Source organism: Haliotis cracherodii, unplaced genomic scaffold (genome assembly GCF_022045235.1).
Source record: "Haliotis cracherodii isolate W230 unplaced genomic scaffold, xgHalCrac1.p SCAF_12, whole genome shotgun sequence".
Lineage (NCBI taxonomy): Eukaryota > Metazoa > Mollusca > Gastropoda > Lepetellida > Haliotidae > Haliotis > Haliotis cracherodii.
Window position 1 is genome coordinate 1,654,557 of NW_027266267.1, and position 15,197 is coordinate 1,669,753.

A 15,197-nucleotide genomic window follows, 5' to 3' on the forward strand; every position below is an offset into this window, starting at 1 on the left:
AGGATTGTGAGGTTTTTAATTTGGTTCAGTATATATGAAAATATGCCAGATGGCGATGTTTTTACGTGCTTCAATATAGCTTCAATAGAAATTATTTGGCTATTGTAAATATATAGTCATCTGAAATCAAAGGGAATAACAAGAAGAAAAACATCCTATCTCTGGCTGCAAAACATCGACCCAGTATAAGTACTGTAAATCTTGAAATTAACGCAAGCGAGAATTACAAGCGAAAAATGCGAGAGGTGTTTGCTCGCATTATTAAACATCATATCTATATCAACAATAAGACATTTTGAATAGCAGAAAGCCAACTTAGACACACACCGAAAACAAACAACTATGTATACAAGATCACTGTTTATTGAGCAGCACTTGTAACAAGTAGATAAACAATGTCGCATTCTTTTGGAGACAGACGCATTAATTTGACGATTTACAGTATATTACGTCAATGACACAGACGAAGAGCCAGTCGCGATTATCCAACGAATCTTCAAGGATGGTCGGGCTTGGATGTAATAAATGTACTTTCATCTTGTTATCAACTGAAATCATAGGGAAAAAAGGAGGGAATGCATACTATCAATCTATGGAGGCGGTCTGTCGGAAAGTGATAGATGTCTACTGACAACAACCCTTAACTGCATGTAACCTTGTAAACAACACAGGCATCCAAGACAACAAAGTGCTTGATAAACTGAAAAAAGTAATGACACAAATACATTACATGGAACCGTTAGATAACATTAAAGATTGCCTGGTCATGTTGCCTTGTAGACAAAGAGCATGTTGTACCCAGACTGGTTGGTTGTTGATTGGTTTGTTGTTTAACGCCACACTCAGCAATATTCCAGCTATATGACGGTGGTCTGTAAATAATCGAGTCTGGACCAGGCAATCCAATGATTAATATCATGGGCATCGATCGACCCAATTGGGATCGATGACATGTCAACCAAGTCAGCGAAACTGACCACTCGATCCCGTTAGTCACTCTTTACAGCAAGCATAGTCGCTCTTCACGGCAAGCATGGGTTGCTGAAGAGCTATTCTACCCCGGATCTTTACGCGTCATGTAAATATTGTACCCAGACAGAGAAGGAACCAAGTCCATACACTCTTTGAAAAAGGGAAACGCATAGAATATCATGAGAATGTTATTTTTTGTTTATTCAAGAAACATTCAATACAAAAGCATTATTTGGATTGTCAGTCACATTTTCTGGATCGTTAAATGGCGTAGTGCACAAACGCAACCGTTTTAAACTTTATACAACTTTTGTTATATGACAATAAGTGCAAGTTGTAACTCTCATGTCACTGCAGTGACATTGACTTGAAAAGATCAAACGTCAGACAACATTTTGTCATACGTTTGTCGACATAAATCCCAGACTACATGCTGACAATCGCAAGTTCGCCATTTGAATGTCTTGAAGCTTAGTAAACGTACTCCTTAGCTCCATATCTCTTTCATACCCGCCTCAATTCAACCAAGATCGTCGCAGAAGTAGTAGACCAAGAGTCACCACATGTGCACCAGCAAGATCGCTACATCAGGGTCTTTCATCTATGTCATTGGCATGCTACTGCCATCGAGATTACAGGACATGCGGCTGGTTTGAGGAGGTTAACCTGGTCCTGCGAGAGATGAGAATTAGACCCTGAAGACCGGTATGTGTCCCTGAGTTGAGACGTTTGCATCGATGACAACGCATGCGTTAGAGCAGCACTGTACAGGCATCGGCTCTGTGAAACTGAGGCTGGTTCGGTGATAAATCAAAATAGCTTCTCTAACACCGAGATAGAAGACATCGAAATTAACGTTTTGCACCGAAAATGCCTTCGACAGGTCGACGGATTCGGTGCTTATGATAGTGTGGGGAGTCATATCCGACACACGGAGATATGGCTGAATGGTGGTTCAGGAAATCTGACAGCAAAATTGATACATCAACCAAATTCTTCAACGTCGCCTTCTCCCGATTATCAACAGACAGAGGGAGTCATTTCATCGCTACAGGAAACACGGCTCGTTACTGTTGACTTCCTTTATAATTGTCCTGTCCTGCCATGCCATGGCTTTCAAGATCTGAACCCGAAGAGTATTTGTGGGAGGAATTCAACTGGCCAATGTGTTGTAGGAAGAACGGAGGAGAATTTCACATAATTCCGTAGACTTATTCAGTCTGTGCCGAGGGATTGTAAAGCAGTCATAACAGCACACGGTGGTCACACCAAGTACTGATCATAACAAACCCCTCGTGGACGTACGTGTCTTGTGACAGGACTATCAGTATTGCCATTATGTCTGCAAGACATGTGACTATCACCATGCTTAGTTTCATCCTTGTGTCAATCAAATTAAAATGAAATATACCCATTAATTGAACAGGAAAACGTTTCAAAATTAGCCTATGCGTTTCTTTAGCCATGTTAGTATTGGAAACAGAATGCCTATATCTTGCCAAGCTGTTCAAAATAGGAGTATAACCCTAGATGTTCTTATAATCTAAATGTGCGTTATGTGGAGTTATGCTAAACAAACATGATGCAAAATTGTTAAACTTTTGAATACTTATCTCTCACGGTAACAATGGAAATTCAACACTGACTTCATAATGTAGAAATATCTAGCTCTACCATTTTTAGTTCCACTGACAGTTGTGAAAACAAAAGCTAGGCCAGGCCTACCAACGGCACAAAGTCAATAATCAACCAAACTACAAGTAACATATGTTTCCCTTTCGGGTGATGCTGCTGATGTGATAAATGTTAAAGATTTCTCCAATGGCAATTTTCATAGAAAGAGAGTCACTATAGATTGAAATCCTGTCAATTGATTTGAAACCAAAAGTGAGTGAGTGAGTGAGCTGTGTTTAACGCTGCTTTTAACTGTATTCCAGTTATATCACGGCGTGTCAGCTTTATGTGGGAGGAAAGCCCAAAGTGACGTTTACCACTTCGTTGAAACCCACGAGCACGGGTATGGTGCTGACAAACCTAGAAACATAATCTGGGCGAACCGGGATTCGAACCCGCCATCATAGGTTTCTGGCGTACCTTAGGGACGCAACTCTGCCCAGCAAATCGCGGCGCCTTAGACGACTGTGTCTGTGTGTCTGTGTGACTGATGTCCAAGAGTTGAAGTTTTGAAAGAGATCTAATATCTATACATGACTGGAAATCTTCAAATTGCATGGTACACTTATCAAAAAAACAAGTGAGAAGATATTCGTGTAGGCAAGATCTAAACTAATTTGATTCCCAGCATTAATGAGTCTAATTGTTAGTCGTAGTCATTTACAGAAACATCACATTGGAGGTTTATCCTTGGAATAAAAAAAAACACCAACATGATTTGCAGCAACAGTGTCTCCCCTAGATATAAATTAACATTGTACCAAGCACATTCTAGGCATGTGATTAAGTACTTGATGGCTTAGATGCTTCTTGTCACAAAAGATCAAACACAGATAAGATGAGAAAAATATGAAAACTTATTTTTGCTTTTTGATGAATTAATTCATGGTGGCTATCCAATGAATCAAAAACAATTTCAATAACACATTCTGTTTAAGCTAAAAATTGTTAAAACTCCTTGGACCACTTGCACAAAGAGATCTTAGCGCTAAGATGATCGTAACTCCCATACTTTAACATAGGCTAACGATAGTCATGATGCTAAGATATCTTTGTGCAAGAAGGCCCAGGTTTTTTTTATTATTAACCTGAAATATTATTTTCATTGTATGTTTCTGAAGAACCTTACTGTTCTATCTCGCTTATCATAAGAGGTACCTTTTTTCTTCAAGTGAAACAATTAACATTTCATTTGTGATGTATTTTTTTATCTTTGGCACGCTCATAAAGAATTGTCAGGGCTCGGAAATATATTAAAAATAGAAAAATCGATTTTCACCCAAAGTGGACTTTCAACATATGTATTATGTACAAAAGTAAACAGGTAGTATCAAAATACTTTCAACTTAATAACATTGTAGCTAAAATTGTTTACTGTCGAAATGACACTTCATGTGATATAAGAACAAACATCCGTCACAGTAATGTAAAGTTGATATCGTTTTAGATATTTGAAGAAATTGGAATTGAGCAAAATTGCAAATTGAACAATGCACTGTCTAATACATGTTTCGAACTAGAGTTAGATACAGGTCAGGAACAGAGCTCGAGGATGCTTCATGACATGGATCATTGCTCATGCAACCAGTCACGTACCTGTATTGCCAAGACAAGTTTATTTATATGTCATAATGATATGTCAAGCCAACTGTGAAGTTGAACAAAAATCCATTACAACAGTTAGCACAGGCACAAGAAGCGGCAAGAAACGAGGCCAGGCGAGCGAAGGAGGAACAGGAACGTGCAGAGAGGGAAAGGAGAAATGCTGACGAAGCAAGGAAACAAGCATCTGAAAGTGAATCAAGAGCTAAAGTTGCTGAAGAACGAGCACAAAAAGAAAGCCATAGAGCGAAAGAGGAGAAAGAACTTGCTGAACAAGAAAGGAAGGCTGCTGCTAAAGCAAAGGAAGAAGCAGCTACAAGCGCAATAAGATCTGAACAAGCTGAAGAACAAGCCCAAATGGAAAACCAAAGAGCAAATGAGGAGAAAGAACTTGCTGAACAAGAAAGGAAGGCTGCTGCTAAAGCAAAGGAAGAAGCAGCTACAAGCGCAATAAGAGCTGAACAAGCTGAAGAACAAGCCCAAATGGAAAACCAAAGAGCAAATGAGGAGAAAGAACTTGCTGAACAAGAAAGGAAGGCTGCTGCTAAAGCAAAGGAAGAAGCAGCTACAAGCGCAAGAAGAGCTGAACAAGCTGAAGAACAAGCCCAAATGGAAAACCAAAGAGCGAAGGAGGTGCAGACAATTGCGGACAAAGAGAGAGAGAGAGCAGAAGAGGCAAGAGCGCATGCAGAAAAGAAGCCCGAATATCAGAGGAGATGAGACAAAAGAAGGAGTCTGCTGAGCAAGAAAAGCAACGTCTTCTGGATGAGAAAGTTGAAAAGGAGAGGAGAGATAAAATTTTAATGGTAAGTGTGATATCATACCTACATGCTTCTAAAAATACCTAAACGATTAGTTAACAAACATACTGAAAAAAGAGCAGCCTTTAAAAAGATTTGGTTGGTAATTGAGATACATACAGATGAAAAACTTTAAGATGTCACTTTACCTGTACACATCTCAGTACTACTTAACCACTAGGGTCCCCACTACCCCTGATTGGTTGTTATTCAAGGTAACGTTACTCCACAGTGGTATTGGGGGAACGTTTTGTGACCCATCTGTTACTATTTATCAAACTACAGCCATGCACTATAGTCTTCCAGCATGGTGACACTGGACTTCCTCAGTAACATGAACATTAACGTTTTACCATGGGCTGTATGTTCGCCTGCCAAGAACCCCATCGACAATTGTGGGATCATCTTGACAGGCAAGTCAGATGGCGACCAATACGACCAGTAAACCAGCAGGACTTGGAGGACGTCATCAGGCATTCGGAGCGGAGACGTGTTGTAGCCTGAATTGATGAATTAGGCGGACAAATGAGTGATTTCTGACTTTACAGTGACTCACAAGTCTCTAGTTACACATGCGTCTGATCTAAGTTGACCTGCTGTTGTGCCATTTATAGTCATAAATGTCTTTATGGAGTGATTCCAAAATATATTTTCTTTTGTTAATGCTGGTGGCTTTGGAAGGTAGAGGTATTCGGGAGAAGATATAATTAATATCTACTGAATTTTTGGTAGAAAACTGGCCTTGGTTTCGGTCATTTCACAATACATCTTGGTTCTACATTTTCAGCAATTTGCATGGGGCCCAAAGAAGACAGAACGAGGAAGATGGACATCACAGGTACCAATAGATAAATGTGATTGTTCAAAACATGAGAGAATATAATACATAGTAAACAAACTATTGCACATGGTTGAATGCTCCTTGTAACTAATATATATTCGATATATTCATCTTACATTGCTTCTATTAAACTCTCTGCAGGAGGTTCAACGACTCCGAGACAAGTTTTATGAACACAGGTATGACAAGGGAGGGAGGCTGATACATGGGAAGATCCTGATATTTGGTCCCAGCGGTGCTGGAAAGTCCTCCTTCTGCAATGGCCTAAGAGCAGCACTGAAGGATTCTGCCGGACCTACCACCTACTATGCCGTTGGTAATCACGACAGATCACTTACTAGCAGTGTAAGTATTTTCCTGAAACTTGTGCTGAAACTCTCCTGACTTCATTTAACAAAAACTTTTGTTAATTTCATAGAAGCATGTTCATACTAAGAAATCTCCTCTGTCGTCATCTATTGTTTTTTGGGGTGACATATTTTTACACACTGGTCTCTGAGGTTCTTAAAGTGAGGATCCACAATGATCATGATATTTATTTTAACAAACGTCAAACTTACCTACACATTCACTGTAGATCTTAAAGCTGCTGAATTAGGTCACTAGAAACATTATTACCTCTTGCGTCATTGGAAAGTCTTTAACCCAATCTTCGAAATAATGACCTGTCATTAACGTTTCCGTAAAGCATTTCCTGATCCTTGAACTGGAACTCATGCACCATCTAGCACTTTGATAATGATTCTTAGCTTCTATCAACTCGGACATGTCAATGCCAAAACATTGACCAGGTGTCAGCGTCATTCACTAAAATCCCAGTCATCACCTCATGTCTCCTGTTTCATCTTTCACTCAAACCATTTTATTTTACAGTTCCAGTCTTCACAATATGGTGACCACTGGATTATTGATATGCCTGGAATATTTGAATCCAGTGATTTCAAAACGGAGAGTATTGAAGCTATTGCATCCGGAAGGGTCCGTTTCGATGCTCAGGTAAGCAATGCGTCGTACCATTGTCTCAATGTTTTAGATATGGTCAAAATAGAAATTGAAATATACATTTGTTTAATCAGCATTTATGACCTACTGAGTCATTGCTATTTGTTTGTATATTTCAAGATAACAAACTGGAAAACTCTTGAGGTGAAAAGCCATCAACAACAGGCGCGAAGGGATGTGTCATGTGTTGTGCTGGTTCTCAATCATAGCATCACTCTGGGTGATGAATTGAAGGGTCAGCTTAATGCTATCATACGATTAGGGGGAGAAGGTGGTGAGTTGAGATTGATGTCACAACCCTCAAGTTGAGAAACAAGTAAAACTGCCATGTGTATATTTAGCCACATGTACATGTTTATGTATTTTCCATTTTGAAATTGTGTGACTTAACTGAACATAGCAGAACTTTTCTTTTCCCATTAGTAAGTTTGACTGCTGCTACTGCAATATTGCCAAACCGCAGAGTTTAAATATTTCCAAAATACCACTAAGGAATGTCCATGGCATATGAATAGGTCATTTACAGTATCAAATCGCCTATGTAACAGCATCTTAAGTCGATGGTATAAATGCAACCATATCAAAAGCATGCCCCCATGAATCACCATGACATTGTGATGAAACCAGGTATTCTCGAAAAGGTGAGCGTGCCTTGCCCCACCAGTGCCACCTGTTAGAGACACATGCGAATTCACGTCACAGCTCAGTAGTGTCCCTAATTTTTGAATACTTTTTGAATGCACACTTTTTGAATAACATCTCCATCATTCAGTCTTGTTGAAAGTGTTTTGTCAAGCGGAATCTTTATGCATGAATCGAAATATGGTCTCCTTTATTTCAAGTTCAGGTGGGGAAATTAGTGGAAGAGAATAGGTTATTTGATTTTATCCGATCATAGATAAAAATCTCCATCTGTATGCACTAGAGATTACTACACGGCAGATTCTGTCAGATTCTTTAATTGGTGCCACGATACACAAATATTCTTAAAAGCGTCATGTTTGCAATAATTAGACGAACGGATCTCTCAAAATAGGAGAAAACATTTCACAGTGTAAATCTGAAACTTGCTTTATTCACATTTCAATAACTACAGTTTTCTGAGCACGCTTTTCATTTCCAGACCAAATTTATTTCGTTTGATTTCATCAAGATAATTTGTTGCAAAGACAATTTGTCACTTGATCATAAAATGTAGGTGGAATTCAGGGATGCATGTATCGCAGCTGAGTTTTTTAAATGTACGTGATCTAATAAGGATCTCATAAGTGGCATTCGTGAAACATGATGTTGTAAGCACCATCTTCGGCGCTCGTGTTTGCAAATTTTCTGGGTTCATTGATATCGTTTTTGAATTATCATTTGTGATTTGGTGTAAAACAGATTCCCGGGATCACAAGTATGCTATTTTTGAAATTCAATCATTGGGTTAAATATCCGATATTAAGATTTCTGAACACACAGCAAATAACGCCATGAATAATGCCTTAGTAATGTATCAAAAGTCACAAGATTTACGATGTACCCAATTTTCAGAGATCACTTTCAATCATTTTGATTTGCTTAAAATGACGGTGGTTGTTATCAGAGAAGATGGAATTTCCAACAGAATTCCAAACAATTAGTCAACGTCAAAGTGAGGGTTGAAGAGGAGAGAGATATATCGTGGGGTTGTGTTTTCGGACGTCATATACTTTTTCAGACGGCCATGTTTATCGCGAATTACTCCCGCTAAAAATAGGGCTGTGGTGTGAACAGACATTGTAAATACTCAGATGATGGCTTGAGGTTTCGATAAAGTTTCTTTTATAAGTAAATGAGATGTTTGATGGTTCTTGTGATTAGCAAATGTTTCTCAAGCGTCCGAAAACCCATAACATGGGGATATATCTATATGTTGCTGTGACATCCATTGGGGGTGGGGGTACACTCTAAAGCCATATCTTTCAACACAGACGTAGGTGGACATTCGACTGACGCACAAGCAACTTTTCAATGACTTACAATCAGGAAAGTAGTCCGTCACAATCTGACCTAGAGTCATCACCATGGAGTATCACGGGCTTTGAATTTGGTGTCACACACATGTTTGATACCAGTTGTCTCAAATGGGTTTCTCACCCACGGGTGTGTAAGCACAGTCTTTTTTTGTAAATTGTAGAATAACATCTGATATATATATTAGTTCCCACAAGTATGAATATCAAGGACACTATTCAGGTTAATCACTTTTGAAATGACTTGTTGCTTTCATAAAACAGAATGCACGTATAAAAATGAGGCTTAATATCAGGTCAAGGTTTGTCCTATCGAAATGCGTATCCATATATGATTAGTGAGAAATGCTCTTGGATGTTTTCTTTGACGGTCTCTCTAGTATACTATAGTGACTTTAGTTGTGTTATTTCGCCTGTACTAACGTAATGTTTTGTGTTTCAGCTCTGTCCTACCACCTGGTGTTGACTCACCTGGATCAGTGCGACCCGCAATTCAAGGACCCAGAAAACATCTCCAACCTGTACACTTCCCCTGTAGTACAGGAAGCAGTGAAGAACATGTCAGAACAAACGGGCATTCCACCATACGCCATCAGTTATGTAAAGAATTACGTCACAGAAACAAACACACATACCAACACAAAGCTGCTTCACCTGGAAGCTCTTGACAGAATCCTCACCTCTGCAGCTGAACAAGTGGAGAAGATGATTGATTTAAAACTTCAGAAGAACATGTATGAGGATACACGAGTCAGCTGGACGACCACAGTCTTTATATCCGCTGCCGTGATGTGTGTGTGCGCTGTGGTATATATGTGTACCCAGTGAATGTACACCATGCTCTGTTATGGATATGAAGATCACCCTGATACTGATGAGACACATCCTGCATCTGAGGAAGCTGCATCAAAGCCCGCGTCAATCGACTGGGCCATCCCAATGTCAATATCGGCGGTTGGGATACTTTTGTTGGCTGTGGTATATATGTATGCCCAGTAAATGTAAAACCATGCTCTGCTATGCATATGAAAGCCATATGTTTTGACATTAGTGAGTGAGTGAGTTAAACTTTTAAGTCCCATCGGCAGTATTTCAACCATATCATGATTTTCAAAGGTTATCGCCCCTAATACTGAGGAGACACAGCAGTCAACAGGACAGTGTTGATATCATCTTGGATAGGAGGTGCAGACAATTGCGGACAAAGAGAGAGAGAGAGCAGAAGAGGCAAGAGCGCATGCAGAAAAAGAAGCCCGAATATCAGAGGAGATGAGACAAAAGAAGGAGTCTGCTGAGCAAGAAAAGCAACGTCTTCTGGATGAGAAAGTTGAAAAGGAGAGGAGAGATAAAATTTTAATGGTAAGTGTGATATCATACCTACTTGCTTCTAAAAATACCTAAACAATTAGTCAACAAACATACTGAAAAAAGAGCAGCCTTTAAAAAGATTTGGTTGGTAATTGAGATACATACAGATGAAAAACTTTAAGATGTCACTTTACCTGTACACATCGCAGTACTACTTAACCACTAGGGTCCCCACTACCCCCGATTGGTTGTTATTCAAGGTAACGTTACTCCACAGTGGTATTGGGGGAACGTTTTGTGACCCATCTGTTACTATTTATCAAACTACAGCCATGCACTATAGTCTTCCAGCATGGTGACACTGGACTTCCTCAGTAACATGAACATTAACGTTTTACCATGGGCTGTATGTTCGCCTGCCAAGAACCCCATCGACAATTGTGGGATCATCTTGACAGGCAAGTCAGATGGCGACCAATACGACCAGTAAACCAGCAGGACTTGGAGGACGTCATCAGGCATTCGGAGCGGAGACGTGTTGTAGCCTGAATTGATGAATTAGGCGGACAAATGAGTGATTTCTGACTTTACAGTGACTCACAAGTCTCTAGTTACACATGCGTCTGATCTAAGTTGACCTGCTGTTGTGCCATTTATAGTCATAAATGTCTTTATGGAGTGATTCCAAAATATATTTTCTTTTGTTAATGCTGGTGGCTTTGGAAGGTAGAGGTATTCGGGAGAAGATATAATTAATATCTACTGAATTTTTGGTAGAAAACTGGCCTTGGTTTCGGTCATTTCACAATACATCTTGGTTCTACATTTTCAGCAATTTGCATGGGGCCCAAAGAAGACAGAACGAGGAAGATGGACATCACAGGTACCAATAGATAAATGTGATTGTTCAAAACATGAGAGAATATAATACATAGTAAACAAACTATTGCACATGGTTGAATGCTCCTTGTAACTAATATATATTCGATATATTCATCTTACATTGCTTCTAATAAACTCTCTGCAGGAGGTTCAACGACTCCGAGACAAGTTTTATGAACACAGGTATGACAAGGGAGGGTGGCTGATACATGGGAAGATCCTGATATTTGGTCCCAGCGGTGCTGAAAAGTCCTCCTTCTGCAATGGCCTAAGAGCAGCACTGAAGGATTCTGCCGGACCTACCACCTACTATGCCGTTGGTAATCACGACAGATCACTTACTAGCAGTGTAAGTATTTTCCTGAAACTTGTGCTGAAACTCTCCTGACTTCATTTAACAAAAACTTTTGTTAATTTCATAGAAGCATGTTCATACTAAGAAATCTCCTCTGTCGTCATCTATTGTTTTTTGGGGTGACATATTTTTACACACTGGTCTCTGAGGTTCTTAAAGTGAGGATCCACAATGATCATGATATTTATTTTAACAAACGTCAAACTTACCTACACATTCACTGTAGATCTTAAAGCTGCTGAATTAGGTCACTAGAAACATTATAACCTCTTGCATCATTGGAAAGTCTTTAACCCAATCTTCGAAATAATGACCTGTCATTAACGTTTCCGTAAAGCATTTCCTGATCCTTGAACTGGAACTCATGCACCATCTAGCACTTTGATAATGATTCTTAGCTTCTATCAACTCGGACATGTCAATGCCAAAACATTGACCAGGTGTCAGCGTCATTCACTAAAATCCCAGTCATCACCTCATGTCTCCTGTTTCATCTTTCACTCAAACCATTTTATTTTACAGTTCCAGTCTTCACAATATGGTGACCACTGGATTATTGATATGCCTGGAATATTTGAATCCAGTGATTTCAAAACGGAGAGTATTGAAGCTATTGCATCCGGAAGGGTCCGTTTCGATGCTCAGGTAAGCAATGCGTCGTACCATTGTCTCAATGTTTTAGATATGGTCAAAATAGAAATTGAAATATACATTTGTTTAATCAGCATTTATGACCTACTGAGTCATTGCTATTTGTTTGTATATTTCAAGATAACAAACTGGAAAACTCTTGAGGTGAAAAGCAACCAACAACAGGCGCGAAGGGATGTGTCATGTGTTGTGCTGGTTCTCAATCATAGCATCACTCTGGGTGATGAATTGAAGCGTCAGCTTAATGCTATCATACGATTAGGGGGAGAAGGTGGTGAGTTGAGATTGATGTCACAACCCTCAAGTTGAGAAACAAGTAAAACTGCCATGTGTATATTTAGCCACATGTACATGTTTATGTATTTTCCATTTTGAAATTGTGTGACTTAACTGAACATAGCAGAACTTTTCTTTTCCCATTAGTAAGTTTGACTGCTGCTACTGCAATATTGCCAAACCGCAGAGTTTAAATATTTCCAAAATACCACTAAGGAATGTCCATGGCATATGAATAGGTCATTTACAGTATCAAATCGCCTATGTAACAGCATCTTAAGTCGATGGTATAAATGCAACCATATCAAAAGCATGCCCCAATGAATCACCATGACATTGTGATGAAACCAGGTATTCTCGAAAAGGTGAGCGTGCCTTGCCCCACCAGTGCCACCTGTTAGAGACACATGCGAATTCACGTCACAGCTCAGTAGTGTCCCTAATTTTTGAATACTTTTTGAATGCACACTTTTTGAATAACATCTCCATCATTCAGTCTTGTTGAAAGTGTTTTGTCAAGCGGAATCTTTATGCATGAATCGAAATATGGTCTCCTTTATTTCAAGTTCAGGTGGGGAAATTAGTGGAAGAGAATAGGTTATTTGATTTTATCCGATCATAGATAAAAATCTCCATCTGTATGCACTAGAGATTACTACACGGCAGATTCTGTCAGATTCTTTAATTGGTGCCACGATACACAAATATTCTTAAAAGCGTCATGTTTGCAATAATTAGACGAACGGATCTCTCAAAATAGGAGAAAACATTTCACAGTGTAAATCTGAAACTTGCTTTATTCACATTTCAATAACTACAGTTTTCTGAGCACGCTTTTCATTTCCAGACCAAATTTATTTCGTTTGATTTCATCAAGATAATTTGTTGCAAAGACAATTTGTCACTTGATCATAAAATGTAGGTGGAATTCAGGGATGCATGTATCGCAGCTGAGTTTTTTAAATGTACGTGATCTAATAAGGATCTCATAAGTGGCATTCGTGAAACATGATGTTGTAAGCACCATCTTCGGCGCTCGTGTTTGCAAATTTTCTGGGTTCATTGATATCGTTTTTGAATTATCATTTGTGATTTGGTGTAAAACAGATTCCCGGGATCACAAGTATGCTATTTTTGAAATTCAATCATTGGGTTAAATATCCGATATTAAGATTTCTGAACACACAGCAAATAACGCCATGAATAATGACTTAGTAATGTATCAAAAGTCACAAGATTTACGATGTACCCAATTTTCAGAGATCACTTTCAATCATTTTGATTTGCTTAAAATGACGGTGGTTGTTATCAGAGAAGATGGAATTTCCAACAGAATTCCAAACAATTAGTCAACGTCAAAGTGAGGGTTGAAGAGGAGAGAGATATATCGTGGGGTTGTGTTTTCGGACGTCATATACTTTTTCAGACGGCCATGTTTATCGCGAATTACTCCCGCTAAAAATAGGGCTGTGGTGTGAACAGACATTGTAAATACTCAGATGATGGCTTGAGGTTTCGATAAAGTTTCTTTTATAAGTAAATGAGATGTTTGATGGTTCTTGTGATTAGCAAATGTTTCTCAAGCGTCCGAAAACCCATAACATGGGGATATATCTATATGTTGCTGTGACATCCATTGGGGGTGGGGGTACACTCTAAAGCCATATCTTTCAACACAGACGTAGGTGGACATTCGACTGACGCACAAGCAACTTTTCAATGACTTACAATCAGGAAAGTAGTCCGTCACAATCTGACCTAGAGTCATCACCATGGAGTATCACGGGCTTTGAATTTGGTGTCACACACATGTTTGATACCAGTTGTCTCAAATGGGTTTCTCACCCACGGGTGTGTAAGCACAGTCTTTTTTTGTAAATTGTAGAATAACATCTGATATATATATTAGTTCCCACAAGTATGAATATCAAGGACACTATTCAGGTTAATCACTTTTGAAATGACTTGTTGCTTTCATAAAACAGAATGCACGTATAAAAATGAGGCTTAATATCAGGTCAAGGTTTGTCCTATCGAAATGCGTATCCATATATGATTAGTGAGAAATGCTCTTGGATGTTTTCTTTGACGGTCTCTCTAGTATACTATAGTGACTTTAGTTGTGTTATTTCGCCTGTACTAACGTAATGTTTTGTGTTTCAGCTCTGTCCTACCACCTGGTGTTGACTCACCTGGATCAGTGCGACCCGCAATTCAAGGACCCAGAAAACATCTCCAACCTGTACACTTCCCCTGTAGTACAGGAAGCAGTGAAGAACATGTCAGAACAAACGGGCATTCCACCATACGCCATCAGTTATGTAAAGAATTACGTCACAGAAACAAACACACATACCAACACAAAGCTGCTTCACCTGGAAGCTCTTGACAGAATCCTCACCTCTGCAGCTGAACAAGTGGAGAAGATGATTGATTTAAAACTTCAGAAGAACATGTATGAGGATACACGAGTCAGCTGGACGACCACAGTCTTTATATCCGCTGCCGTGATGTGTGTGTGCGCTGTGGTATATATGTGTACCCAGTGAATGTACACCATGCTCTGTTATGGATATGAAGATCACCCTGATACTGATGAGACACACCCTGCATCTGAGGAAGCTGCATCAAAGCCCGCGTCAATCGACTGGGCCATCCCAATGTCAATATCGGCGGTTGGGATACTTTTGTTGGCTGTGGTATATATGTATGCCCAGTAAATGTAAAACCATGCTCTGCTATGCATATGAAAGCCATATGTTTTGACATTAGTGAGTGAGTGAGTTAAACTTTTAAGTCCCATCGGCAGTATTTCAACCATATCATGATTTTCAAAG

General features: G+C 39.3%; 1 protein-coding gene and 1 pseudogene across 1 annotated transcript; both read left to right on the forward strand.

Annotated features, from left to right (window-relative positions):
• The first annotated feature begins 1,535 nt into the window (after positions 1-1,535).
• On the forward strand, positions 1,536-9,748 carry LOC139458042 (uncharacterized; annotated as a pseudogene).
• LOC139458044 (uncharacterized) lies at positions 9,726-14,963 on the forward strand. The gene is made up of 7 exons (XM_071239358.1): positions 9,726-9,842; positions 10,071-10,247; positions 11,029-11,079; positions 11,224-11,427; positions 11,956-12,078; positions 12,205-12,358; positions 14,524-14,963. The coding sequence occupies exons 1-7, from the start codon at positions 9,726-9,728 to the stop codon at positions 14,907-14,909; spliced, it is 1,212 nt and encodes a 403-aa protein (XP_071095459.1). The 3' UTR covers positions 14,910-14,963.
• The last annotated feature ends 234 nt before the right edge of the window (positions 14,964-15,197 follow it).